We start from the raw sequence: 24,351 nt of genomic DNA on the forward strand, positions 1-24,351 counted from the left end.
AGGGGAAAGACCGTCATTTTCCTCTAAAGGCAATGCAATGCTCCACCATTAGATGAGTTCAACACCACCAGACAGTTGTAACTGCTGGATTGGGGAGAATGGAGTTTCACAAGAGTATTTAGATATTGCACATAGTACCCCGACTGGCTTGGTCTATTGGCCCCTCTTCCTATCTCACATCAAAGTGATCTTCGCTACCTGCTGCCTTCGGGTATACCGAGCCTCAGTATGTAGATGTGGCAAAAGCATACTGGACACGTCCAGTAAGACCAACTGGCGCTATGGACTGATTGGTGCCCAAAACGAACCCTACGTAAGAATACCGGTTTCTTTTTTATCGATTCCTCCGAATTCAGGCATGATGAGAGTTGCCAGCCGCTATGATTGGGTTGTGGTTGTGTATCATGCAGGAGCATGTCGCTTCACCATGTTCGGATGATGACCTGCAGCAGCTGAACTAGCTCATGCGGACTATGTTGAATTAGGTCAAGCAGCTTCCGCCCAACACTAACAGTAAGCTTTCGCACGATTTAAAGCGCAATATGGTCTCATTTGGTATACCTTTGATCTTTTCGTCCCCTCTTATACATCACAAAAAACCGTTGTGATATTCATTCACACCAAGATGCCAGTAAATTCAGGAAGACACGCGAGTTCCAGGAAGAGACTTCCTCCTGAAGGCCGCCCTGTACAGCAAACCCGCCCCAGCTCACAGAAAGGAAAATTCAAAGTGTGGCTGGGTAATACGAAGCGCGAGAGACATGAACCATCCGAATCCGATGTAGAAGTAGATTTGAGGGATGCCCAAGAGTTGGAAAGCTGTATCGGGTCCTTGTGGAAGGGTGAGCGTTTACCTAGGAAGCTCAGCCTATTTTGTATCAAAGCCAAGGATGTTGGAATGTCTCTCGACCGAGACCAGAAACGGGCTCTTCTAAAAGCACTTGCGAACACGGAAATATACCCCAAAAAAGAGATGCATTTGAGTATTCGAACAGTCAAGTCAGAGACGGGGGGTGAGCACGAGGGGATTGATAAAAAGGCGGAACTCTCCTATGCTGCAATACTCATTATCGATCTTGCATTGAGAGACGAGCAGGATATTGATACTCGTGATCTTTTTGCTGAGATGGTTGGATGTGCTACGCCAGACACCATTCTTGAGCTGTCATTTGTCCTTCGCTATCCTTTCATCACGTTGACAGAGCTGCCTACTCTGATTCACTGCACTGTCAGACAGTACGTATGCACGAGCTGCAATGTTGTTACTTCACTCGGACTATTCACGAATCCGCCATGAACTAATAGACTCTCTAAAAAAGAGAAGATAGGGGAGTTGAATATGCTGCATCGGATCATCAAAGAATATCCGCTGACCTGCGGCCTTATTTCTAGCATAGCCCGGATTGACAAGAACGATCGCGCGAAACAGCCAGTAAAGCTAGCTATAGAGACAGCTACTGCTATTGCAACCACGCTAGAGCATGCCGAGGAACTGCAGCCACAGAAGCTAAGGGCCGATAGATCGCTTTGGTCTGGAAAATACGATCGAGTTGGGAGGGAGAAAGCTTTGGTATCATCGTGTAAACGTGCACTCGATGACTTGCTGTTCGGGACTCTAAGGCGGGCAAAATATCTCCAGGAGAACTACTACGCCGACGATGACGACGCTGCAAGACAGAATCCTGTGCAGACAGACGAGAAAAACAAAGAGAAGGAAAGTAAAGAGGATCGGCTGTACAGGTATAGCCGGGACTTGGGCTGCCATGCAGGCTTATTGCTTGCTGGAATCCAAGCCTACTTCCTGCGGTCGAAAGAAAATGACGAGGACATGGAGATCAAATGCGATCTGCTCATTGACGTTATGTCTGGCTTTCTCAACGGAGTCCCCACTGTCGGTTTTGTGTTTGGGCCAGCCGGCAGCGTTGCCAAAACACTGTTTCATAAGTTTTCTTCAGAGAAGAAGAAGAAGAGGCGAGAGCAGGTCAGTCAGGGCATCAAGGAATATTTCGACGAGAGCGTGTGGGCGCCAATCTTCTTCGACGACGAGTTCTTTCTTGAGGATGCACACGGGACGGCGCTGATTGCACCTGAGAAAGTGGAATGGGCCGTCTTTTCTAAATGGTACGAGCAGATTATCAGGTGGAACCAAGCGTTTGTGAACTGGCACTAGATGCATACCTCCAAGGAAGGTATTCACATGGGCTTTTCTTTACTGCGACGACATGAACCATGAACACTCTTCTGAGCGACCCTGATACTTTTAAATTGTTCCCGTTAAGCCGACTATAACTTAGCTATATTTGCTGGTAAGCGTAATCAATGTCTGCATAAAGAAATCAAAAGTACTACGTAGTAAGCTCTTTACAAATATTACGACATGAGCCGATGACAGGGCCGCGAAGGGGTGCAGCGTCAGCAGTGACCCTGTTCATGCTATTAGAGTTGTTCGAGCCGTTCCGTTATGCTGGCTCTCCTAGTTCTCCTAGCTCCTCACGTTCTTCGATCCATTCTAGTGCTGATTTAATGTATAGTATACAGATAGGTAGCTGGCTTGAAAGAGGGCTTCCAAATATCTAGGTATCCCTTTATCCAATAGCTAGGATATATCTCGCCTTAGTCACTGTAGCAAACCATTTCTAATGCACACATTGCGCGCACGGAGACGGTCATCGGGGGGTTTTTCATTTCCGGTGCCAAACCACGCGGTGTCTCTCGGTATTACTGCATACTTGACTAACCACATGATCTATCGAGGTAGCACGCCCCCCGCCCCCCTATCTTAAGAGATGATGTCTCACTACTCTGCCTAATACATTCAAGATGAACGATCGTTCCGTGCCAGAAGCGTGCTCTGCCGTCCCCCGCTTTTTTAAGTTCGGCTGTCGTCGGAGATAATTACACAGTAAGCTGTGACGTAGTTTCACAGGTAGGAGCAAATATATCGATATGGTATGAATTAAGAGGAATCCTTGAGGTTTGTCCCAAAGTTCAGGCGGAGACTATATACTCTATGTAGAGTCCTGTAGCTCTCTTAAACTGAGGGGTCTTGGATGGGGGCCCGAGGGTTGTTTTCTTAGGTCCTTTGGCAGAGTATCACGACAAAAGCAGCGTCGAGAAAGCCCTTGAAATTTACTTTAGGAAGAGTTTATTCTACGCTAGTCTTGATACGGTTAGGATCAGTCATACGTGAAGGAGTATTCTTGGTGCTATGAGATAAACACAAGCCTCACCGTGGACAAGTGAACTCAAAGCGGGAAGTCTATATAATATGCACTGCTGTTATCCTTGATTACACATTCTCTATCTTCCCATCGACACATTGTTAACAACTTTACCATCATTTGCTACAAACAAGCCCCTTGTTTGCCTCTCTCAAAGATGCGTTTCACTGCTTTTCACCTTATCCTTGCTCTTGCTGGAGTCTCTCGCGCGTCGTATCGCGAACCAATAACAAAGCCTGATATAGGGTCCTCCCATGCTTTCGGCTGCGATATCACTGGATATTGTAACTGCATGGCGGGTTGCGGATCGCGGTGCCTGCCGATTTGCAAGATAGAAAATTGTGGAGATACGTACCCACCATTGGATCCATCAAATCCATCTAAAACGCGCCCGTTTCCACCAGACTGCTCATACGGACACGAGCGCTGATGTGGAGTCTGAGTTGGCGACAATTTGAGGCTAGAGTGCAATACGGCTACCACCTAGAAGGCCCTCTTTCATAGTATCCCAAGGTGGCTTTAGCTATATGCTTGTCTTTGCACGCATCCATACAAATACATTTTAGGAGTTGCTGTCTCTTGATTGGTTCCTAGACTGATAACATCTGAAGTCCTTGTAGCTACTTTATGCTAAATCAGTGTTAGCTTAAAATACTACAGTACACACTCTGAAGAAGCTGTTTTCTATCTATATGAAAGCAGATTTGTTAGGAATTAAAATGTTGGAAGAGGAGTTATCGAGATTTGACAGGTGCGAACTTATCGGGTTCAATAATGTGCCCCAACCCCAGTCCGCCGCTGGGCCCAGGAATGAATCATGTCTCCTAGTGGCTAGATGCTCTCGCCTCTCAAAACTAGTTAGATGGTGTGCAATACCTCGGCTGCCTCATGCTATAGGATGCCAAGACTCGAGGGAGTAAAATGTCGAAACGTCGATCCGGCATCGCTAGCACTTACTCTTTTGCGAAACAGACTTTTTCTTTTTTCTGCATTTGGCACAAGCGAGAATCTTGTTTTTGCCCCCAACTTTACACTTACAATGACATTCTTTGCCATGTCTCTTCGGCGCGCAAGGCCGTTGATGCTATTGCTGACCCAACGCCACTGGCTGTACAGCAATCACATAGGTGTACTTGTACTGGTAAAGTGCACCTGTTGTCTCGCTCCGGATTTCCCGTTTCGGCTAGCAGGGCAAGGCGTGGCTGGCCACCAGCCGCAAGTTCTGATTGGCAGGGTACGGGAAGCGAACAACACCGCCACAGGATTTCCTCCACACCGTTCCTGCTTCGCCGCCAAACTCAAAGTGGTGCTACGGCTGTCTCGGCGCGTTAGAAAAGGCGGATGTGCACTACAGTGACAGATCTCGATGGCAACTCCGCGGAAGGCATGCCGAGCATGGTGGATCGGGTATGTTATGCTTTTTTTACGCAATGCTTCCGTCTAGTGTTGGTATCTCCGGATGCTCGCTGTCGCCTGGGCCAATCAGGGTTCGGACGGGACGACGATGCAATGCGACAAGTGGAATGCGTCCTCGTACACCTACAGCCTACGGGTTTGCGTACCACACCGCACGAGCGGAAGCCCATGTTCCAAGTTTCCAAGTAGGCGCCGCGGACCCCGCATTGGAGCCGAAGTCGTGTCTTCTCCATGGCTTGCAACGGGCTGATGCTGGAGAGGAGAATGTCGCTGCCCGTCATATGGCAATCATTATATGCTCGGCTAACACGCATCAAATCATTGTTTTTTCATACTACCTACAGGTAGCGCACTCCCTGCCGGATTCCTGGGTCGACTGGTCTCATCAAAACCTGTTGGGTACACAGCAAGCGTGTCAACAGCAACGCGGACATGTCAATTCGACGACAGCAAACGGCAACAATAACGCCTTCTCTCCACTGTGGCAACGGCTCCACTTGGCCAATACGGGAGGGCGGGTGAGTTAGCCATGGACGTATGCAGGGCGGCCATGAAACGCATGTCTACATGCGATGATGGGATTCCGCGCGTTTAACTTTCCCATCTCCGCCCAATCGGGCCTAGCGGGTGCATTAGCCGTCGGGGCTCTAGGCAAGATGTGACTACGGGCAGGGTGAGTGGCAAAGACAACTGTTGTGACCATGGTGATTGGCGGGTAGCTGGCCGGCTTGTCTACACACAGAATCGGTGCGCGCGCATGCACGCCGCTGCGAGGGCCAGCGAGAAAACGGGGGCGAATCCAGCAATTCGAAACGAAACCATATCAGGGCCGTGTCTCGCCAGCCGAGCTCGTCGGGCAACAATATCATCTGACAGGGCAAACACTCAAATGTCATCCTCGCCCGAGCCCATCCACTGCCACAGCCAGAGCTGCGGTGATTTTTTTCCTCTTCTCTACCGTCGGGCCACTGTCTTTGCCTCATGTTCATATTTGGAGTCAGTCGCATCCGCGGGTTTCTGTCCCTGCCGTTGTGTTCGCATATAGGCTCTGCCGGGCCCTCTTCGACCATTCCTTCTTCTGGCCAGATACCCAGCTCAGTCCCCTTGAGCTAACAAGCGTTTTCTTCAGTCATCATCACAGTCTGTGGCTTGTGGCATGCAATCACAACAGTCGATTCCAGTTCCTGTAGGCGAAAGTGCTGCGGCCCGACCTCTTCGACCTCTTCTCCCCGCATTTGCTCCCAGGACCGAACCTCGCCCCAAACAGTCCAAGCGATCCCGCGTCTCCCTAGCCTGTGCAGCTTGCAGGGCTCGCAAAACCAAGGTATTGGCTTTGGTCACTTTATTCACCACCACAGCGGCAGAGAAACATGGTCTAATGATTTTTTTCTCTTCTAGTGCAATGGTGACCGTCCTCGCTGCAGTGAATGTGCGTCTCGCGACAGCCGCTGCCAGTACAAGGAGACTGAAATCACCCAAACGAAGCGAAGGCACCACGACCTGGAGCAGCTGTTCGAGCTGCTCAAGTCGCTGCCGTACGAAGATGCCGCCGAGACGCTGGGCAGAATCCGGGCCGGCGTAGAACCACGCGACATTGTTGAGACAATCACCCATGGCAGCATGCTCATGCAGTTTGCCTCGAAATTCAGGGACACGAAAACCGGCACCAGTTCCAGTATAGACAAGAGCGAGGCCTCCAGCGGCAGTGAGAGCGGCAATGGCATGGAAATCGAAGAGACCGAAAGTGGCACCGCGAGCAGGAGTAGCGAGGAGCCCAAACACTCTCTAGACGCCGCTCAGCGCACAAGGACACATGAAAAAAGCACCGCAATCCCGCTCGACCGCATCTTGATTTCCGATCCAGAAGACGACTGAGTCTTTTTTTTTGTCGCAGCATCATCCCCAACCCGGAGTAAAAATTCGCGGAGAATCGGAGTTTTATGTTTTTTTTTGAGAGGCTACTTTGAGTGGGAGATACTCAAGTCGAGTTGTATCCAGTATTACACATACAAAAGAAGATTGACGCATTTTCCCAACCTACACACACTCTTGAAAAAGGCACCACCACCAAAATCCGATCGTTGTTACCAATCGCCCTGCAAAGTCGTGATGCGAGGCGGCAATACAACTACTAGTTATTCCCGAACAAGTATTCTCGCAGCTGTAACCAGACACGTGTTCGAGTTTCAATTACCGAGTCCTCCAAATAATCTGCAAACCAACCCTTCCCCGGTAGCTTATTCTCCCAATCCGCATCTGTCCACCCCCACACGTCGTCTTCAAACTGCACGTTCAACTGAATGAAGTCACATAAGCACCGTATGTTGACTTCAAAGCCGTTTGCCCTCAGCCCTTTGTACATGCGTACGACGAGTGATGATATATCGGGGAGAGCACTGTCAGAACAATCACTCTCGTCGAATATTTCCAAAGTAACGAGCCTGGGTCCAACATAGAGATCCGAGGTAATCTCATCAGCAGTAATAATGCGGTTTGTAGCCGGAATACCGATAAATGCCGTGGCATAGCCATTGAGCTTAGCATAAAACTCCGATCGCTTGCCAATATTCGAACCCCTAGTGGACGCCATGCTGTTCTGCATCTCTTCCAGTGACTCTGGCTCGAACATGTAGTCGGCGTTGAACTGGATGCTGATGTTCAAATTGCGCGTCAGCTCTTCCATTGTCATGCCAACACCAAACACGTCTTTCGTGACGAAATCCAGTATGGATAAATCGTTAATTGTACATTGATCGTCAGGAAGATTACCTGAGTCATCTGGCCGCTGATCCCTGCCGACAACATCCCTGAAACACTCGAGGATTTCTCGGGCTGCTACCGGTCCCATAAAGGCCTTGTCAACAAAGTACGGTGGCCTCTCGATCGTTTTAGGTGAGTCGAGCCAGGGCGAGTTGCTCACGTCTTCGCTCTTGTAGAACCACGCATCGTCAAAGGCACCCCAATGCTCCAGAAGCGCGGCGTTGGGATCGTTATCCGGTTCAAAGTCCCAGAGGTACATGTAGATTGCGTCTCGGAGTTCGCGCGGTAGTTTGAGGATGCGTGCTATGAGAGCCGTGTTGGCGTCGCGCATGTAGTTGAGAATGGCCGCATGTAACTTATCCGCCCAGTCATGGTGGCAACTCAGTACCTCTGAGTGCGGGGTTTCGGGTTTTAGTCTAGACAGGGCATGCTTGCGCTCTAGAATGGTTCTGCTCACGGGGTTAGTCGAGAAGGGGTAGGTTCGGATACAATGCTCACTGTACAAGCTGCTGTTCTGCGTGCTCTTGCGCATGATCTGATATGGAAGACATTATGTGATTTTAGCGGATGCTTGAACTTTGATCATTCCTTCATCAGCATCCAGGGGAAGGTTGTTGGAGTGAACAACGAGATGATAAACAAATGTTGGTTTGTAAAGTGGCATCAAAATAGAAGCCGCTTTAGCTGTTAATTGATGCTCCCATATATGAGATTAAATAGCAATTGCAATAGCAGATGCAGGAACAGCTGTAGTATTAGGCAGCCGCGGTGGTGGTGGTGAGAAGCCTTGGTGGTGGGCAGCCGGCGCGGAAGTGGTGAGAAGTCGCGGTGGGGGCAGGCTACTAAAGTAGACTAGTGTATATATTACGCGATGCTCACGCGCCAAAAGCCAATCGGATGAGACCTTAATTCAGCTAGTGAGTGTTGCGTTCTTTGGACGCGTTGCAAGCTGTAGATGTGATGTGATGTCCCTACTTAAAACCTCCCGCGGAGCATGGCTGCATGCTGTAGGGAATGACCAACTCGACTATAATGTTCAGCTAAAGCTGCAACAACTATTTACATGCAAAGCACCTGTTCTGCGCCATAGATGCTTGTCACTACCTTCACATATTTGAAATTGATTTCGCATAAAAACAGCTTACCTCAGGGTAGCCAACCTGAACACTGGGCATGATCACTGCTGGCTTGCTTGTCAATTGTTGTCCAAATCCAATGCATAGCCAGGTAAGGTGTCTTCACAAGGTGTTGGCATGCGTTGCCCCTCATCGTGCCCACCTAGGGTGAAACAAAAAACAACTCCAGCACCCTGCCTCTTCCTGATCGAGGTCCGGGCCGAACTGGGAGCAAAAAAAAAGTAATGTCGCAAATTTGGCGGTACTGGGAACTGTAGACATGTTAGATGTCTCAGGACTGCCATAATATTTTGTGGTAAAACGTACTCGAACCCAGGCTGGCGCGGATCTGGATCGGGACACATAGTGTCCGCCAGCCACAACGCGACGTCATACCACTAGACCATACCACCTTATGGTGATTTTGATGGCGAAAATTGGGGTAGCAGTGTAAATATTGCAAGAAATATTGATGTTGCGGCGCTGCCACAGGTCGGGTTGTACACTCCACCCGCTTCATGGTTAGCGGGGTAATGAGTTTTGCGCCCGCCCTAGCCAATTTCGGGTCTATAGATTCAGCAGAGCTCTGGGAAACAAGTCTCCAGTATATGCATTGATTGGATCAACCTTGAAGTTTCGACTATTGATGTCTTTGACAGAGGCATGATCGATGAGGAGGACTAGCCCTTTTCGATTGGAATGCGCGAGAGACCGACCAAATTCACAGGTCATCACTGTATATGCAAGATCGCTTATCTAGGGCTTTGATTCCCTACGACAGGTTGTCATTGATAGGTATCCAGCAAACTGCTGTCACCGCAAACCTATGCAGCACGTATTTTCCGACTTGTCCCGAATAAAATTCTGTACACTTGCATGCATGCTCTCACGAACATGGCGCAAAACGATGCTTGTGGTGATATTGTTTTATTCCAACAGTGGCAGTGTCGGGGCTGAGATTTGGCGGCGGTGGCTGTTCCGATTTGATTCCGCTTTTGCCGATAGTTAGTTGGGAAACTTTTGGACGCGCCAGCAACGCTGCAACCGCCATCGCAGCCAACACCACCATGGCCGGACCGGACGCGCAGGCCTCGCCTGCTGGCGGGGCATCAACCGGGTCTGGAAAGCCCCCCAGGCCCCCGAATCCCGTCTGGCGGATGATGGGTACTTTTTTCATCTGCCTGGTGCGACTTCGCAACTGACAAGCCTAGGTCTGCCCAACTTCCGCTTCAAGCTACCGTCGCGCAATTGGATGATCTTCCTTTCCATTACTGGATCATGGACTGCCGCCGTCATGTACGATCGCCGCCAGAAAAGGCGCATACAAAAGAAGTGGGCAACCGTCGTAGAACACATTGCCCACGAACCGCTCGACCCACATCAGCTGCCCCGCAAGCTCACTATATACCTCTCTGCGCCGCCGATGGATGGCCTGGTCCCCGCTCGCGATCACTTCCATCAATATGTCAAGCCTATTCTTGTCGCAGCAGCGCTAGATTGGGATGCGATTGAGGGACGAAGAGAAGGAGATGTCAGAGCCGGTTTGGCAGAGCGGATACGGAAGCTGAGAAGGAGGAAGGGAGAGGCGACTGCTGAGCCGATGGAGCTAGGTCTCGCAGAGGAGCTGGAAGGCCTCAGGCAAAGAGCAGGCGTTAGTGAGTGGGGTGGCCCAGGCGGGGATATCATCATCGGAAGACACACATGGAAAGAATATGTTCGAGGGTTACATGAGGGCTGGCTTGGTCCGTTGGATGCTCCGCCAGTGCCAGAACCAGCGAGTGAATCTATCAGCGCTGGTACTACGCCTGCTCCAGCCGATGACGCATCTCCTACCGCAACCGCCGACTCCCCCAAACCAGAAGACGCGGAAAAGCCAAAGGAAGAGGAAGAGAAGAAGCCCAAAAAGAACAAACAGCCGCCGCCTTTTATTGCGGCATCCGAATACCAGAACGCCATACTCTCACCGAATTGCCCACAAGCTCTCGGTCCTTCGGCAGTCATTCCGTTCCCACATCTTCTCGGCTTCTTCAACTTTCCAATTCGCATGTACCGCTTTTTGAACCAGCGAAAGGTGGCGGATGCTATTGGCAGAGAGACTGCAGCTGCAGTTCTCGGTGCGTACCGACCTTTTGAGACTACAAGTGAAGGATCAGAAATGGACGAGCAGTCAGAACAGCAACAGTTGCTTGCCCACGAAGAGCCAGACTGGCATAAGAGTGCGCGAAAGCGTGAAGAAGGCGAGACAAAGGAGAGGGTCTGGCTAGACGAAATGGTGCTTGACCCGCGGATCGCGGGGCGCATGAGACGCTTCGCATTGGACGCCGAGGTTGAAGAGCGCGCGAAGACGATGCCCATCCCAGCAGGAAAGTCTCTGCTCAGCTCTCTTTGGACAAAGGAAAAGCCCAAGGGTGCTTGGGAAGGACTGAGTGACGAGTAAGCGCTCGTAGATTCCACCCTCTCCCCTTCTATCTTGCTTTGTATAGCAGTGGGATCTGTAAAAGTAGACCTGTACCATGATAGCATCAGCGGCGTGAATGATACCATGTGACCTTGAATATAATTCGCCTTGTTCAAAACGTGTCACCTGTCCCCAGGCCGTCATTAGGACGTGAGATAGCGCTTGGCATTGGCTAGCTGCCCCGCCAATAGCCCGAAGGAAGCTTCGAGTCGATATACTTTACTTAGTACCACATCTGCAACCAGCGAGTATCTCTGTACCGCCCGCGCGTGTTCCAGGACATACCACCAGGGCAAAATAGTGCACTTAACGCATTAGCCAGCTTGCGACGCGTTTCCAGACAGCACACACAACGCCGTCATGGTAACGTGCCCCACACCATGCAAGTAAGCCACGACTGACAACCACAGGCTTTCCAATCGAAGAAGCGCCTTGCGGTGGCGATTCTCGATTTCCTGCAGACGTCGCAAAAGGACGGCTCGGTCGCTCCCGACGATGCTGAGCAACTCGAGGTTGCTGCCAACTGCATCAGCGAGGCCTTCAAGGTCGATCTCGCCGACGAGGCGGCGAAGAAGGACGCAATTGGCGACCAGAACCTGCTCGCGATTTACAACGTCTACGAGAAGCTCAAGGGAAAGACGACTGCTACAACCGAAGGAGGCTCATCTGCAAAGGAAGCTCGTCCAGCAACGCCGCAGACACCTGCTGCCAATGCATCAGGCCCCGGAGGACCCAACAAGGACGAAGCCGAGAGGCTAAAGGGCCTGGGTAACGAGGCGATGAAGAAGAAGGACTACGAATCGGCCGTCAAGCACTACACTGCTGCCCTCGAACTCATACCGCTCAACCCCATCTACCTCTCCAACCGCGCCGCCGCATACTCGGGTCAGGGCAAGCATGAGCTAGCCAAGGAGGACGCTGAGATGGCCGTCGCTGCCGACCCCAACTACTCCAAGGCATGGTCACGTCTCGGTCTTGCAAAGTTTGTGCTTGGCGATGCAAAGGGCGCCATGGAGGCATACAAGGCCGGTATGGACGCAGAGGGTGGCGGCTCGGAAGTCATGCGCAGGGGATACGAGACGGCCAAGAAGAAGGTGGAAGAAGAGGGCGGTGATGTCGGCGCTGCTGATGCGACTCGCGGAGTCGGTGGTGGTATGCCCGACCTCTCCTCGCTGGCCGGTATGCTTGGTGGAGGTGGAGGCGGCGGTATGCCCGATCTCGCGGGTCTTATGCAGAACCCGATGATGAGGCAAATGGCGCAAAACCTTATGAGCAACCCAGACATGATGAGCAACCTCATGAACAACCCAAGAATAGCAGAGATGGCTCAACAGTTTGGTGGTGGCGGTGGACGAGGCGGCGGCGGTGGTGGTAGTGGTGGCGGCATGCCCAACCTCCAGGAGCTCATGAACGATCCAAGCCTGGCTGAGATGTAAGTCGACCAAACAAGCATAATTATGACTGCAGCTAACGAAAACCAGGGCCCGCAACTTCATGGGTGGAGGTGCTGGTGCTGGTGCTGGCCGAGGAGCAGGAGGCGCCTCGCAATAAACCACCAGCCCGTATTAGATTCGCGGTAGCAACATTGGCGTAGAGCATACATGAGGAGGAAAATAATGATACCATGTTCACTTGCACCTGCAAATTCCTATTGCCTACTCAAAGGCCACTACTTTTGTCACTTGTACCCACCACCTAGACGCGTTCCCGGGGCGCGTTCGCAGGCAGAGCCTCAAAGGACTTTGTTTGTGTGGCAAGCTGACAGGCCCAACTCCGCTTCTCGAATCCGAGCATACCGCCTCCTCCAGCGTCCTTTTTTGCTGCTTTAAGAAACAAAAAGAAAGACGTCAACCATAGGTCGTGCTTCCATCGCCTCAGCACTTGATTTGCCCTTGCGCATCTCTCCCTCAGTCCAACTTCAAACCCCACAGCCCATCACCCAGATAATGCCCGGCCTCACACGCCTGCCCCTTCTTAACCTTCTTCATCTCATCCGTGCCCATCTTAAGCACCCCAACCATACACGCCGTCTCCTTGCCCTCCGCCTCAATCACAACGACAGCACCCTCCTTGAGCTCCTCCTCGCCATACCGCTCCTTATCCTCGTCGCTGAGTTCTGGCCCCGGCAAGCGGCCGCCCGGCGACGTGAGGCCCGGCGCCATGAGCGTGGCTCCCGAGAGCACGAAGCGGATTGCGCCGCGGTCGATGCGCAGCCGGTTGAATGCAAACGGGTACTTGTGCACGAGCGTCAGGTGCGGCAGCAGCGCATCGTCCATGTGCTGGAAGAACAGCGGCGTCGAGTTGAGCGTGTACAGCGATACGCGGTCTGGTCTGCATTTCCCATCCATCCTCTCGTGTTAGCATCTCCCCTTGTCTCCGTAGCACGGCGCCCGTGTGCTTGCGTAGCAGTGAAATGGGGGAGCACCGTACAGCTTGACGAGATCCAATTGCTCCTTCTTGGGCAGTATGTCTTCAATGTAGGGTTCCAGCTTGGGATATTCCTCGAGCACCTTGGACCGGATGCCGCGTTGCGCGCTGGATTTTACTTTGGATTTCGCGCCCGATGTTATGCTGTGCTTGTTGTTAGGTCTGGTTGGTGTTTTGCGCAGCCACGTGGGGTATGAAGGCTCTCTCTTACTCTTTCTTGAACATGGTGACGGTTTGGAGCGCAGGTTGTGGGGGTATTAGGGTGTGCTTGCGGGTGTTGAGACTTGCTGTTGTTCATGTGTATGCCCCGCGGTGCCCCTCATTGTACGCGCTAGTGGGTTGTCCAGGGCTCGCGCGCTCGACCCTTGTTTGATCGCCACGCCTTTTCGGGAAGCATTCATAATTCTGCTGTGCTCAAGTTCATAAGTCCTTGAGGATTTGAGAAGAGCAAGCATATCAATTCCATAATTCATGTCCGGTTAAATCCATACTTAGATGTTGTTAAACAGTTGCATTGCATGGCGCCAACTCAAACTATCAGTCGAACAACCCATTATTATGTACATATCTTATCACCATGTAATTCAATGCCTGTGATCAAGGCAGCCCCCTTCCACTATTGACAGCATCTGCTAATTGACTTGTTCCCGGACGATTCTCTGCATACCTCTCATAGCTGTCCAGATAAAGATCATCCGTACTTGTAGTCATCTTCACACTCCTATCTGCCTCGATCGCGTCAATCCATCGTTTCCATCTACTCCCCTCCTCGGCTTCGGGCCATCCTCTATAGGGGCTCATAACTCTTCGTAGTCGGAGGATCCAAGGCGCAATCTGTACATCTACAAAAGAGATTTGGGGACCAAGGAAAAACGGACCGGTAGGGTCAGCGGCATCGACAAGCTTTCCGATTTGGTTGCGGAATTCGGTCGCATGAGAGATTTGGTCGCTTTGGTCTTGGGCTTGGAGGAGTTTGTAGAACCACGGAATGATGTTACGGTTGATATGGTCCGTCCAGAGGCGTGATGTAGCGCGAGCCTGGGCATCCGGAGGTAGGAGAGGCGGTCCGACATGCAGATCTTCAAGATACTCCATGATCACAGTGGATTCGTGCGTCGACCACGTCGGGCCGTGCCTGATTGCAGGAACAAGACCACGTGGGTTGACGTCGAGGAGGCTTTGCGGTTTCTTGTAAGGATCGACTTCGATATACTGATAGGGTATTTGCTTGTGCTCCAGTGATATCCACACGCGCTGTACAAAGGGGCTTCGTTATGTTAGCATCATGGATATGACGTCATACAACCATCGTGCCGGACTTACCAGAATGCACTGCCATACAACTTCAATTCATCTTCTTTCGAATGATGCTTTACCGTTATCAAAGCATTGCCGGTGGCCTTTTTGTGGTATGTCTTCTTTGAAGGATCTCCGCCCTGATTGGTATCGGTCATTGTGTGTACAGACGCAGTGAATTGTCGCTGGGATTGTAATCCAGGTGAATGAATGAATTGGAAAGGAGTAATTCGAGACAATATGGGGTAATTGGAATGGGAAAGTGGTGCGCGGAATGAAATTACGGGAATAGAACGGAGAGCAGATCGCATTAATGGCGGGCTGATTGTGCAAAGGATAGGTTTGGGGATGAATACGGGGTGAACATATAAATGGAATAAAGACCGCATAGAGTGATGGGTGGGGGGTCCTCTAGCATCAAGATGACGTATACACCCGGTTCACTGACATGGTGCATGGTTGTTGCAATCAATACTGGCTAGGCAAGTTGATAGAACGGCAAGGCTGAACAAAAACGCGAAACTTACCTGTGATTTTCTTTTATCATCCTTATCCACTTTCATCTGCCATCTGATGACACTATTCTTCTTGACACGATCGCTCTCCTCAAGGGTGTGCTTGTGTGGTCCAGCAACGCCATCGCCTTTGCCATTCCCACCGTTTCCATTTACTCTTTGAACAGTGTAAAACTTCTTTTGTAGGGAAACGGTTGGCGATGTGTATTGCTGCATGTTGATATCCGGCGGACCGCCCATGGTTGGAGGCATGTCCCAGCCTCCAGCGGGTTGTTGCGGCAGTAGAGGGCCCTGCCCAAAGAATTGCGGGTTCGGGTTCGTGTTCTGACCTGTGTTCACCGGTGCATGTGCTGCTATGGGGCTCGGTGGATCGTTCTCGGTCCCTGGCGGCCGGTGTCCCAGCTGTTCTTCATATTCTTGCCGATCAAAGAACTCTGTGATCTTGATCTTGACATCACACAGATCCCGCTCTCGTGCAATCCTCTTCCTCTTCTTCTTGTCTGGGTCTGTAGACTTCTTGGTTCCTGGCGGCCGCCCCTTCAACCGACAGTCCCAGTAATGCGATACAAAGCGGTTGCGTTTGTGTTTCTGCGTCGAGCGGTGCGAGTAGACGTTATCGATGTGTGGGAAGTACATTTGGAATCTAGATTCGAATGAGAAAGCAGAGCCGGGAATAGGTGTGGAGCATCATACTGCTCCTCAGTCAACGTGATCATTTCGTCCACGTGAAACAGCTTCTCCCTCCACTCGTCCAAGTTTGGTGGGTTTGGAATAAGCTTGAGCCCTTGGAACTGTCCATGGTTCGACAATTGGGCATCATCCCTGTCGTACAATTAGCATACCCTCCTATAGAACAGCAGCACGCGCCGTCAAACGAGCCTGGAGCAGTTGGCATAGCTTGCAAGCGGCACCTTGACTACTTGCTATGCCAGCGGGTCGCCCCGACACGGTCTCAAGACTGCGGCCAATGCCAACATACCCGTCGCGTCCGTCCGGTTGTGGTGGTGGTTGAGGTTGTGGCTGGGGCGGTGGCTGCTGCTGGGGAGGTCCCTGTTCAACGTGGCGCGGCAGGGAGTGTGTCGTTGGGAGCGCGGGTGGTGCAGGCGGTGGGAAAGGGAGTTGCTGAACTGGCCCTCGCACCGTCTGCGGCGGAGAGGCATGATAGTGCTGCGCGTGCTCCTGTAGTGGGGGAGGCGGCGCGTTCATGAATCGCGGACTCGTGACATGTTGGTAATTGGCCGCCTGGAATTGGGCATACGGGCCCGAGGGGGGCAGCCCGCGTTGCTCAAAGTGTACGGGCAGGCCATGCGGCGGCGGTGGTGGTTGGGGCGGCCCGGCCAGGGCGTATTGTTGTTGGTATACATCGCTGTTGTGGAGGTTCTGGAGCTCGGGCAACACCTGATGCGGAGGGTATAGCGTTCCGTCTGGAGACTGGTGGAGCGTCTGGAGGGAGCCTGGGTGCAGGCGCAGCTGCTGCTGGAGGACAGGCGAAGAGGCTTGTTGCATGATGGCGCCGGTGTTGGACGCTGCTTTAGCCCAAGCCGTTTTCGTGAGAGAGGCAGCTCAACCGACGTTCCCGATACCCGGTGAGCAGCCTCGTGCGGGTGCGTCAGGCAACGAACAAAACACGCGCGCTTCACATGCAGAGCACTGGGGGCAGCGTGGCGAGGGTGTCTTGATTGCGTCTTTGTCTAATTCAGCTCTGTATGTGGCAATCCTCGTGCCGCAAGCTTAGAATAGCATCCACCCGCTTTGCTGAGTCGTGGTTGGACTCGACGCTTATGCCGCACTCGCAACTTTTGTCATCGCCGCTCTCAAGCAAACGCTACACATGTCTCTTCACGTATCCACCGGCTTTCTCCCATCTAAAAAGATCAAACCCAGTCCCGTCGCAGGGATCGCTAACCCGCAACGCCATGCCCATGCCGTGACGAAGAGAAGCATTATCATGAAACACAACCAGAACTGCCACCCGCTACTCTCCGGGCAGCAGATTGCTCTTAACCGCAAACATCTTGGACGTGACGCCCGCAGTGAATCCATCCACCTGCCTCGAGTACTGCTCCACCTGCCTCGAGTTGAGCAGCGTCTCCAATCTGCTCGGCTCCTGGGGCAGCTTGAACAGTCGTTGCCATTCATCTTCCGGGAGGAGCGCCTGCTTAGAGGCAGTGCGCGCAGCGTTCTCAGCCTTGCGCTTTTGTTGCCAAGCCGTAATCTTAGCCTGCTCACGCGCAAGGGATCGCTGGTAGTATTGATAGTTGTTGATCTCTGTGTGGTGGTTCTCAATGCTCTCAAGGAGCAGGTCGCACGTCTTCTCCAGGAAGGGGTCGATGGAAAGATCGAGCGAGTCGTAGTTCGGGAAGAGCGGTGGCTGGGGGATGTTGGGGTCTTGCTGCAGGGCAGCTAGGTTGGGCGGGAACTTGAGCTCCTCCTTTGGCGCACTCGAAGGCAGCTGGTGGAGGAGCGAGGTGAGGAGATGCGAGTTGTGGATAGTTACGGGGAGCTCGACCAGAATATCGTGGTAGCGGAGACCGCTCTTTTGCAGACTGTGCTTGTTAGCCTCTTTTCCCAGGCCTTCAGCTCGTGCGTATATACCTCTCAGTGGTGAACTTGCCCTCCTTGTAAGCAGACATGAACGAAGACGATAGTCTGTATGCGCGGAGGTTAAGAGTGCCCTGCGAACTCCTGCTCACATCGTAGACCAAGGCGACAGTCCTCTCGTTCGGCTGGCCCTGGTAGAAGTATTGGTTCTCGATTGTGTTCAGGTTGACAAAGTTGCCCATGCTGGTGCTGGTGTACCAGCCCACATTGTTTGCATCCACGTTCACTTCGCGCAGGAACTTTATCATTTCGTTGCTGTAGGCGACGTTCTGCTTGGCGCGGGGAGCAGCAGCCGCGAGGTTGGCGGCCGTCTCGTTCTGTCCGTCGGCCTGTGCGGGAGATACATCGGGGAAGGGGAAAGAGTTTGTGATCTCCAGGACACCGTTCTTCTCCATGCCCACAATGCTTCCGGTCGCGATCGAGGGGAACGCCTTTCCGCTCGCAGTGGCGATCTTGATCGCAACCTAGCAGCCAAAGTCAGCCTCTTGCAGTTGCGGCAAACGTATACAAAGACATGTCGATTGCACAATGGCGGGGCGCACAGTGGGGTGCTGCTGGTGCATTTTTTCTACGTACCAGGGCGTCGATCTGCACTGACTTGAACAGCGCATCTTTCTGAGTGTCCGCCATCGTAGATTCGGAAGAGTACGTCGTGCGGAGAGTCCGGCAAGAGTGTCAACGTTGGGCGTCCGTCGTTGTCAGGAAGCAGAATTCGGGCTCAGTGACTCTGCCAAGATTCACGCTGCTACCTAAGCGAATCCATCACGCTAGCCCAAAAAGGCTCAAGCATGCCATTCCTACCCTATCCAACTCTCCAGATCTAGTCATAACAGCATCCAAGCGCATCTGGGGAAGAACAGACGAGGTGATTGAATCGACTTGGAAGAAACATCCGTGATTTCTATTCAGTGTGGTGGAAGTGGATATCCCAGTGTACGATGAGTGTCGAAAAAGATATGACAGCCTCTTAAAGGCGTCCAATTAAGAATTCAAATTATATGCAACACAGCTGTTGTAGTGTCAGGGATTTAAACGTCCGGCATGCACCTGGGAAACAACCCAAAGGTCAACATAGTAGCCAAGAGACTGTGAGACTTAAATGGCTCAAATCTGTACTTGTTCCATTTTCTCTCCCCGCAATACCAGCAAATAACAATGCCCTTTGCAAATGCAATGGTATCTAGAAATTGATGATTACTATCAAAAAAGCAACATATCCTCTTCATGTATTGTACCTAACCACTTTCCGGTAGATCCACCCAAGAAAAGGCGCATTCAAACCATGTCCTGGTCAGATCCAACTTTCCCAGGTTCGACATCTTCTGGAATCTCCAATTCCTTTGATTCCTTCTCTTGCTCTTCTTTTATCTCAACGACCTCCTTAGAGACACATGGCGCGCTTGCTTCAACAGTGTTCTTCCTCTTATGGTTACTGTATGGATTCCATCGTGGCACCGCAGGCTGACGCTGCGACCTACGATTGCTGGCTTTTGGGTTCCTTGCAATCGAACCATCGTCCATTCGCATCCATTCCGTATCTTCATTATCAATGTGATCGGATATATCGGCATCGCTTTCATCTTCCCAGATCATGAGGTTGGTACCGTTTATCTCTATCGATTTACCACCAGTGCGGGGAACGAAAAAGATGTCAGTGCCAGCCTTGCTAAAATCCTGTACCCACGTCTCCTTTTGCTGCAGCTTGAGGATGTATTCCATGGTCAAAGCATATAGCACGTTTTCGTCCTTGTCGTAAAGTTCTTTGAGTGGGTAGTCGAGGCAAGCAAGTCCGAATTTGCAATCGATCCGGCTGGATAGCGGGTGAATGCGACCACCGAAGATTTTCAATTCAAAAGAAATCCCACTCTCTGTCCACATGTTGTCTCCAAAAAAGACCTCTGGCTCAGACAGTAGTGGATGGTCATGATGCGGTCCAGATACTTCGCAGAAATGGGCTACTTCATGCGCTAGGCATGTGGCTAAGAACATGTTGTAACGCAGTACCATGGCGGGCTCACGATACCGGAGTAGGCTGAGCTTCTTTGCTGTAGTGTAGAAATCCGAGTGCAAGCAAATACGACTTGTATGACATTTATGGTTGATCTTCCGCATCAACCCATTCTTGTAATCCTTGACCAAGCCCATTGATGCATATGCAGTCTCGGGGGGTAAGGGGTCGTGGTGGAAGTAAAAGTGCAGTGTGTCGATCTGGTTGCCAAGAAAATTCTTGAATATGGTGTCGCGCTCCTCAGACCATGCCACATCCTCTTTGATACGAAAGCATGGTTGACCATACGCAGCCGAAGTTTCCTCGCAATGCTCTCGCTTTCCGAACACGAGGGTATGCCAAAAGTGAGCCGTTGCTCGAGAGGTCAAAAACAGCGTAGCCAACTGCAAAGCCGGTTTCATCACATCGTATATCCCATCAGGACAGCCATGCCAGTTCTCTAAGCGAAAAATTGGATGGATGTCGTTGTCAAGCGTACATATTGCTTCCGGGCCATTTTCCCCAAAGGCCACAGCTTGCTTTTTGATCAGCTCAACTGGATCAAACCCAAGCCTCACAGCCTTCTTCTTTGTTGCGTCTTTACGGTGTCCAAGAAGTCTCCGGTACTTCTCCAGCGCTTTGCGGTCGGCTATCTGAGCGAGATGATGATTGATCGAAATACTTAGCTGCAGGCCAAAGTCCTTGGGCACCTCGATCGTGGAGGGAGTGAAGGATAACGACTTTTGATAGCTCAAGACATCCGGTAGATCGTGGACCAGTTTGTCAATACACTCATCCATAATCCTACCCTCTGCCATCTTGTGAAGGAGCACCGCATTCTCGCCCGTATCCTCAGCCCTGAGATCGCCTTCACCGCCACCGGGCAGGAGGTGTCGCATCTTTTTAGATAACGCCGGTGGCGGTCCACATTCCGGAGGAGGGGTAAGAGATTCTGTAGGTGTCCAATCCATGCTATCAGGGTCCTGCCCTGATAAAGCAGCTTTAGGCGCGTCATCCTGAATGGTGGTTTCTTCCCTGGGTTCAAAATCTTGTCTCAGCCGATCCTCGATGAGTTGTGTGGTGTGCAGCATTGCCTCATATGCTTTACGGTATCTAAAGGGATCCATTCTGGTTGGCGTCAGTATCCCAGAAGGCTATCGTCGGAAAAAAGTCGAGTTGGTGGTTGAGTAGGGTCGACGCTCAACCAGGTTATATGCAACAGTCGCAAACGGCTTTGGAGAGGATCGGGCTGCCAACTATTATTGTTCTCATGAGAATGTCTTGAACGCCCGAGACAGCGCGTTGTGCGGTTGCAGCAGCGTCGCAAATTTTTGCACAAGCCGGGAATGGGATTTTGCAATTCGTTCTCGGCTGGGCTCGCGGAAAGGAGTAGAACATCCAGCACCAGCCATCTCACCAATTTCTGGTTTCACAGCGCCGGGTTGTATTGGTTGCTACGGCAGAGGGGATTGCGGGCGGAGGGCATGTCTTACTCGAGTCGACGAAGCGATCAGCACCCATCAAACAGTAGATGTGCTTTCATCCAAAACAAGGCAGCAAACGCTGAGGAAATGCAAAGCAGCGTGGTGGAGTGTGGTGGAGAGGTGAGCAAGGGTCGGTGTGAGTTGTTTAGCGCAGGCAGTAGCAGGTGCCAAGACCCGCTTTCTGTCCCGCCAGGAAGGCGCGCGCGTTCCATGTCTGACCCATCAACCATTACATCAGCATCATCGCCGAACATTCGCAGGCAACCACAACAAAAAGCAGATTTAGCGAGTCTTGTCTAGGCCAATCTCTTTGTAAATGGGGGCACCAATAATTATCGGTGGTGCTGTGAGCCAAGCTGAAACCCACTTTAATTCGGCTTTCCAGTATACGCTGCAGCCATGTCGCGCCCCCGGGTCCCGTCAAGCTAGACTCCACCTGGTCTGTTCTCTGTGCATAGCGTGCATACTATAGCGACACTAGAGCTCGAAAAGACATAATCTTTGCGCACATGCACACCACCACGTCACGTGACTTAACAATCACCGGAACGTAGCAAATCATCTCATGGCGCAAGTATATTCGGAATGGGAGATGTGAATCCTTAGCAAATCTCTATACCTATCGGAATCGGATAGTAGGGAAGATGTTGCTGACGCTCGGAACGTCACGTGTTGTACTGCTCGGTATAGCTGATCCATATTCGCGCCAAAACCACTAGACACTACTACTGGATACTCCCTACTCATCCTCGTTGAAGTCATCAAAAGGCCAGTGCTTTTCAGTCATTTCCATCAACCACGGGTCATCACTAACTGCGGCGAGTCCTTCCTCCTTGATCAGTTTTGCCCTCTCTTTTGCACTCTCGAAGGATTCATTGGGCGTCCATCCGTCGGAAGCAACACCAAGGACCCCGTTAATCCGTTCCATTTCATTGTCGAAGTCGCGGAGGGACTCATCCAGTGCAGTTATTCTTTGTGCTTCTTCCTCTACGAGTAGAACAGGGCATTTCTGAATGCTACCATCTGAGTTGGCAGAGGCAACCTTCGACCAATTCTTCACTACTTGAACGATGTTTATTTGAAGTGGGGTATTCAGGCCTTCCCAAGGACTGCCGGCATCGTGGTATATCCGGCGCTTCAGAACACTTGTTTCTTGTTCGAGGGCGTGCCAGTGGGATTCATTCATTTGTTGTGTGAACGCTAGGTAAAAGAAGTGTACGTGCTGACGGCGGAACTGCTCCAGTGCTATAGCACGTTCATCTTCCTCCATTGATTCAAGGTCCCGCGGCATCTGGGGTGGGAAAAAAGGCATAGATTCCTCATCCTTGTAGTTTTGAAATGAGTTTGGTATGCCGGCAGCTAGAAATGTTGGAAGAACAAGAGAATGTTGCCAGTCGATAAGGCCGGTGATGCTCAGATCCTCAGAAACGAAAATGTTGTTGGGCTGGAGGTCAGGATGGCGAAGAACTGGTGAATTGAGCTTGGGATATTCAGGTACAAGATAAGGAGCGAGCCGGATGTAATCCATCAGTGAATTGGCATGTTCCTCGGGATCCTGCTTCTTATAATCGAAAGTTTCTCTATACGCACGCTCGATAGGGAAACGGGGCCGGCCGTGTGCGCGGATCCAGGCCAACTCTTTCTCTGCAGGAGCCTGAAGAACAAGGCGAGCATCGTCATCTGTGAGTGCTAAGGTTAATTACATACAGTAGTCATAGATTGGTACATACGAGGGCCCCGGTCAATGTCAAGATCCCCACGTTCGCCGAACCACCATCGTAGAGCTGCGTAGGGTCCTACACATAATCCATCATTAGATCCAGGTATTTCGATTCTAGGAATATCAACAGAGAGATCACGGGCGTAGTATATGCTCCCACTGGCTGGTAGATTGATACTGAAGAGCTTCGCTTCCAATTGCACGATTTGGAGTATGACTTTGAGCCTTTCATGTTCCGAAAGCTCAAACCAAGCATCCCCAATGGGTCTTCCTGGTAGTTTTTCCATCAAAATATACTCAGCGTCGACGACATTATCACCAATTGAATACCCCAAGACCTGAGGTACAGGGACTCCGTATGCTCTAACAAAATCAAGAGTCGCAACCTCACTCGCTACTGCCAAACGTCGCGGTAGAGTTGATGGGTAGGGTAGGCGGGCAAGTATGCTCGAGCCGTCTTCCATTGATATTTCAAAGACACGGTTAAAGCCACCCTCTGCTATTTTGCGAAAGCTTTCGATATCGGATATTGGCCTGTTGACTGAATTGGCGGCGGCTTTCTTCAGTTCATCGACGTTAAATGGTAAACGTCTCTCGGACAGTCTTCGACATTCATTGTAACTGGAGAATAAATGATTTAGCCGATTGGTATAGCTAAATGCATAGAATTGGATTGAAACATACATCCATCTCCCAGAAGTATACTCAAACAACTCGCGGTTTTTCTCATTCTCATGCGTGGCAGCCTTGGAAAGGGTAAACGCACGGCTGTAGCTAGGGCAGGGAGAGCGAATGAAAATTTGATTTCTTAGTGAGCCCCAAGCTGTGGCTCGTAATGGCAATCTGCAAATGGCTATGGTGGAGAGAGGAGATGACATGTCTAAGATCGCGGCATGACCTAGAGTCAGAGGTAACTAGACACCTGCTAGATAGTCGCCTTGCGCGAAAATTTGGCGTTTCCTGTCGTATATTGTCAGTACTGCTAAAACTGTATCCGAACGATGCTGCGGCACTCATGCTAGATGTCGTGAAGTGAGTTGAATTCACTGGATGCACCCAACGCGTTAGCGTCGCTTTTCCGCGTCTTACATAAAAACCTACTCGAGTTGGGATAACGCATATATCTCAATATAAGGAAAAGCGGTTAGTATGGACGTTCAACTCCAGAACGCTGAAAAGCTTCCAGTTGACAAGATGTATTGCCCGTGCCGCATTCTATGCGCCACGTCTTGGCATACCGACTGTATCACGTGAATTGCGGTATTTGCGGCACATCCGACTTTCTCAACCGCAAACACTTACAAGGAAGGTTTCCTAAACAACCGAATCACAAACATCAGCTAATTGAGAC

General features: G+C 51.3%; 9 protein-coding genes and 1 non-coding gene across 10 annotated transcripts; 3 read left to right on the forward strand and 7 right to left on the reverse strand.

Moving 5' to 3' along the window:
• Positions 1–625: 625 nt before the first annotated feature.
• Positions 626–2,305, forward strand: SETTUDRAFT_44034 (uncharacterized protein; the record flags this gene model as incomplete). Its single annotated transcript, XM_008031975.1, has 2 exons — positions 626–1,236; positions 1,393–2,305. The coding sequence occupies 2 exons, from the start codon at positions 626–628 to the stop codon at positions 2,168–2,170; spliced, it is 1,389 nt and encodes a 462-aa protein (XP_008030166.1). The 3' UTR covers positions 2,171–2,305.
• A 3,734-nt stretch (positions 2,306–6,039) lies between these two features.
• Positions 6,040–6,512, forward strand: SETTUDRAFT_23375 (uncharacterized protein; the record flags this gene model as incomplete). Its single annotated transcript, XM_008031864.1, has 2 exons — positions 6,040–6,066; positions 6,123–6,512. The coding sequence occupies 2 exons, from the start codon at positions 6,040–6,042 to the stop codon at positions 6,510–6,512; spliced, it is 417 nt and encodes a 138-aa protein (XP_008030055.1).
• A 256-nt stretch (positions 6,513–6,768) lies between these two features.
• On the reverse strand, positions 6,769–7,948 carry SETTUDRAFT_23376 (uncharacterized protein; the record flags this gene model as incomplete). Its single annotated transcript, XM_008031865.1, has 2 exons — positions 6,769–7,846; positions 7,896–7,948. The coding sequence occupies 2 exons, from the start codon at positions 7,946–7,948 to the stop codon at positions 6,769–6,771; spliced, it is 1,131 nt and encodes a 376-aa protein (XP_008030056.1).
• An 878-nt stretch (positions 7,949–8,826) lies between these two features.
• SETTUDRAFT_t73 lies at positions 8,827–8,925 on the reverse strand. Its single transcript has one exon. It is a non-coding gene; the product is annotated as a tRNA-His (tRNA).
• A 637-nt stretch (positions 8,926–9,562) lies between these two features.
• On the forward strand, positions 9,563–11,051 carry SETTUDRAFT_165596 (uncharacterized protein). The gene is made up of 2 exons (XM_008032245.1): positions 9,563–9,676; positions 9,724–11,051. The coding sequence occupies exons 1-2, from the start codon at positions 9,580–9,582 to the stop codon at positions 10,947–10,949; spliced, it is 1,323 nt and encodes a 440-aa protein (XP_008030436.1). The 5' UTR covers positions 9,563–9,579; the 3' UTR covers positions 10,950–11,051.
• Positions 11,052–12,877: 1,826 nt separating this feature from the next.
• Positions 12,878–13,622, reverse strand: SETTUDRAFT_156985 (uncharacterized protein; the record flags this gene model as incomplete). The annotated part of the gene is made up of 3 exons (XM_008032246.1): positions 12,878–13,301; positions 13,401–13,541; positions 13,609–13,622. The coding sequence occupies 3 exons, from the start codon at positions 13,620–13,622 to the stop codon at positions 12,878–12,880; spliced, it is 579 nt and encodes a 192-aa protein (XP_008030437.1).
• A 290-nt stretch (positions 13,623–13,912) lies between these two features.
• On the reverse strand, positions 13,913–16,714 carry SETTUDRAFT_142127 (uncharacterized protein; the record flags this gene model as incomplete). The annotated part of the gene is made up of 5 exons (XM_008032247.1): positions 13,913–14,664; positions 14,721–14,833; positions 15,221–15,851; positions 15,902–16,030; positions 16,188–16,714. The coding sequence occupies 5 exons, from the start codon at positions 16,712–16,714 to the stop codon at positions 13,995–13,997; spliced, it is 2,070 nt and encodes a 689-aa protein (XP_008030438.1). The 3' UTR covers positions 13,913–13,994.
• A 158-nt stretch (positions 16,715–16,872) lies between these two features.
• SETTUDRAFT_165599 (uncharacterized protein) lies at positions 16,873–18,489 on the reverse strand. The gene is made up of 3 exons (XM_008032248.1): positions 18,386–18,489; positions 17,804–18,273; positions 16,873–17,754 (listed from the first exon to the last, which is right to left on the reverse strand). Exons 1-3 carry the CDS (start codon positions 18,437–18,439, stop codon positions 17,184–17,186), a joined length of 1,095 nt encoding a protein of 364 aa, XP_008030439.1. The 5' UTR covers positions 18,440–18,489; the 3' UTR covers positions 16,873–17,183.
• Positions 18,490–19,084: 595 nt separating this feature from the next.
• On the reverse strand, positions 19,085–20,923 carry SETTUDRAFT_44041 (uncharacterized protein; the record flags this gene model as incomplete). The annotated part of the gene is made up of 1 exon (XM_008031976.1): positions 19,085–20,923. The coding sequence occupies one exon, from the start codon at positions 20,921–20,923 to the stop codon at positions 19,085–19,087; it is 1,839 nt and encodes a 612-aa protein (XP_008030167.1).
• Positions 20,924–22,019: 1,096 nt separating this feature from the next.
• SETTUDRAFT_142134 (uncharacterized protein) lies at positions 22,020–24,174 on the reverse strand (the record flags this gene model as incomplete). Its single annotated transcript, XM_008032249.1, has 4 exons — positions 24,102–24,174; positions 23,685–24,046; positions 23,011–23,621; positions 22,020–22,960 (listed from the first exon to the last, which is right to left on the reverse strand). The coding sequence occupies exons 2-4, from the start codon at positions 23,876–23,878 to the stop codon at positions 22,020–22,022; spliced, it is 1,746 nt and encodes a 581-aa protein (XP_008030440.1). The 5' UTR covers positions 23,879–24,046; positions 24,102–24,174.
• Between the last annotated feature and the right edge of the window lie 177 nt (positions 24,175–24,351).

Source organism: Exserohilum turcica (assembly GCF_000359705.1).
Source record: "Exserohilum turcica Et28A unplaced genomic scaffold SETTUscaffold_7, whole genome shotgun sequence".
In the NCBI taxonomy this organism is placed as follows: domain Eukaryota; kingdom Fungi; phylum Ascomycota; class Dothideomycetes; order Pleosporales; family Pleosporaceae; genus Exserohilum; species Exserohilum turcicum.

What these genes read in the sequence shown, in the direction of transcription:
- SETTUDRAFT_165596 (XM_008032245.1), top strand. Translation starts at nt 9,580, where the DNA reads ATGGCCGGACCGGACGCGCAGGCCTCGCCTGCTGGCGGGGCATCAACC. An exon ending in TCCCGTCTGGCGGATGATGG is followed by an intron (nt 9,677 to 9,723) that starts GTACTTTTTTCA and finishes TGACAAGCCTAG; the next exon opens with GTCTGCCCAACTTCCGCTTC.
- SETTUDRAFT_165599 (XM_008032248.1), bottom strand. Translation starts at nt 18,439, where the DNA reads ATGGCGGACACTCAGAAAGATGCGCTGTTCAAGTCAGTGCAGATCGAC. An exon ending in CAGTGCAGATCGACGCCCTG is followed by an intron (nt 18,274 to 18,385) that starts GTACGTAGAAAA and finishes TTTGGCTGCTAG; the next exon opens with GTTGCGATCAAGATCGCCAC. An exon ending in GGCAAGTTCACCACTGAGAG is followed by an intron (nt 17,755 to 17,803) that starts GTATATACGCAC and finishes TAACAAGCACAG; the next exon opens with TCTGCAAAAGAGCGGTCTCC.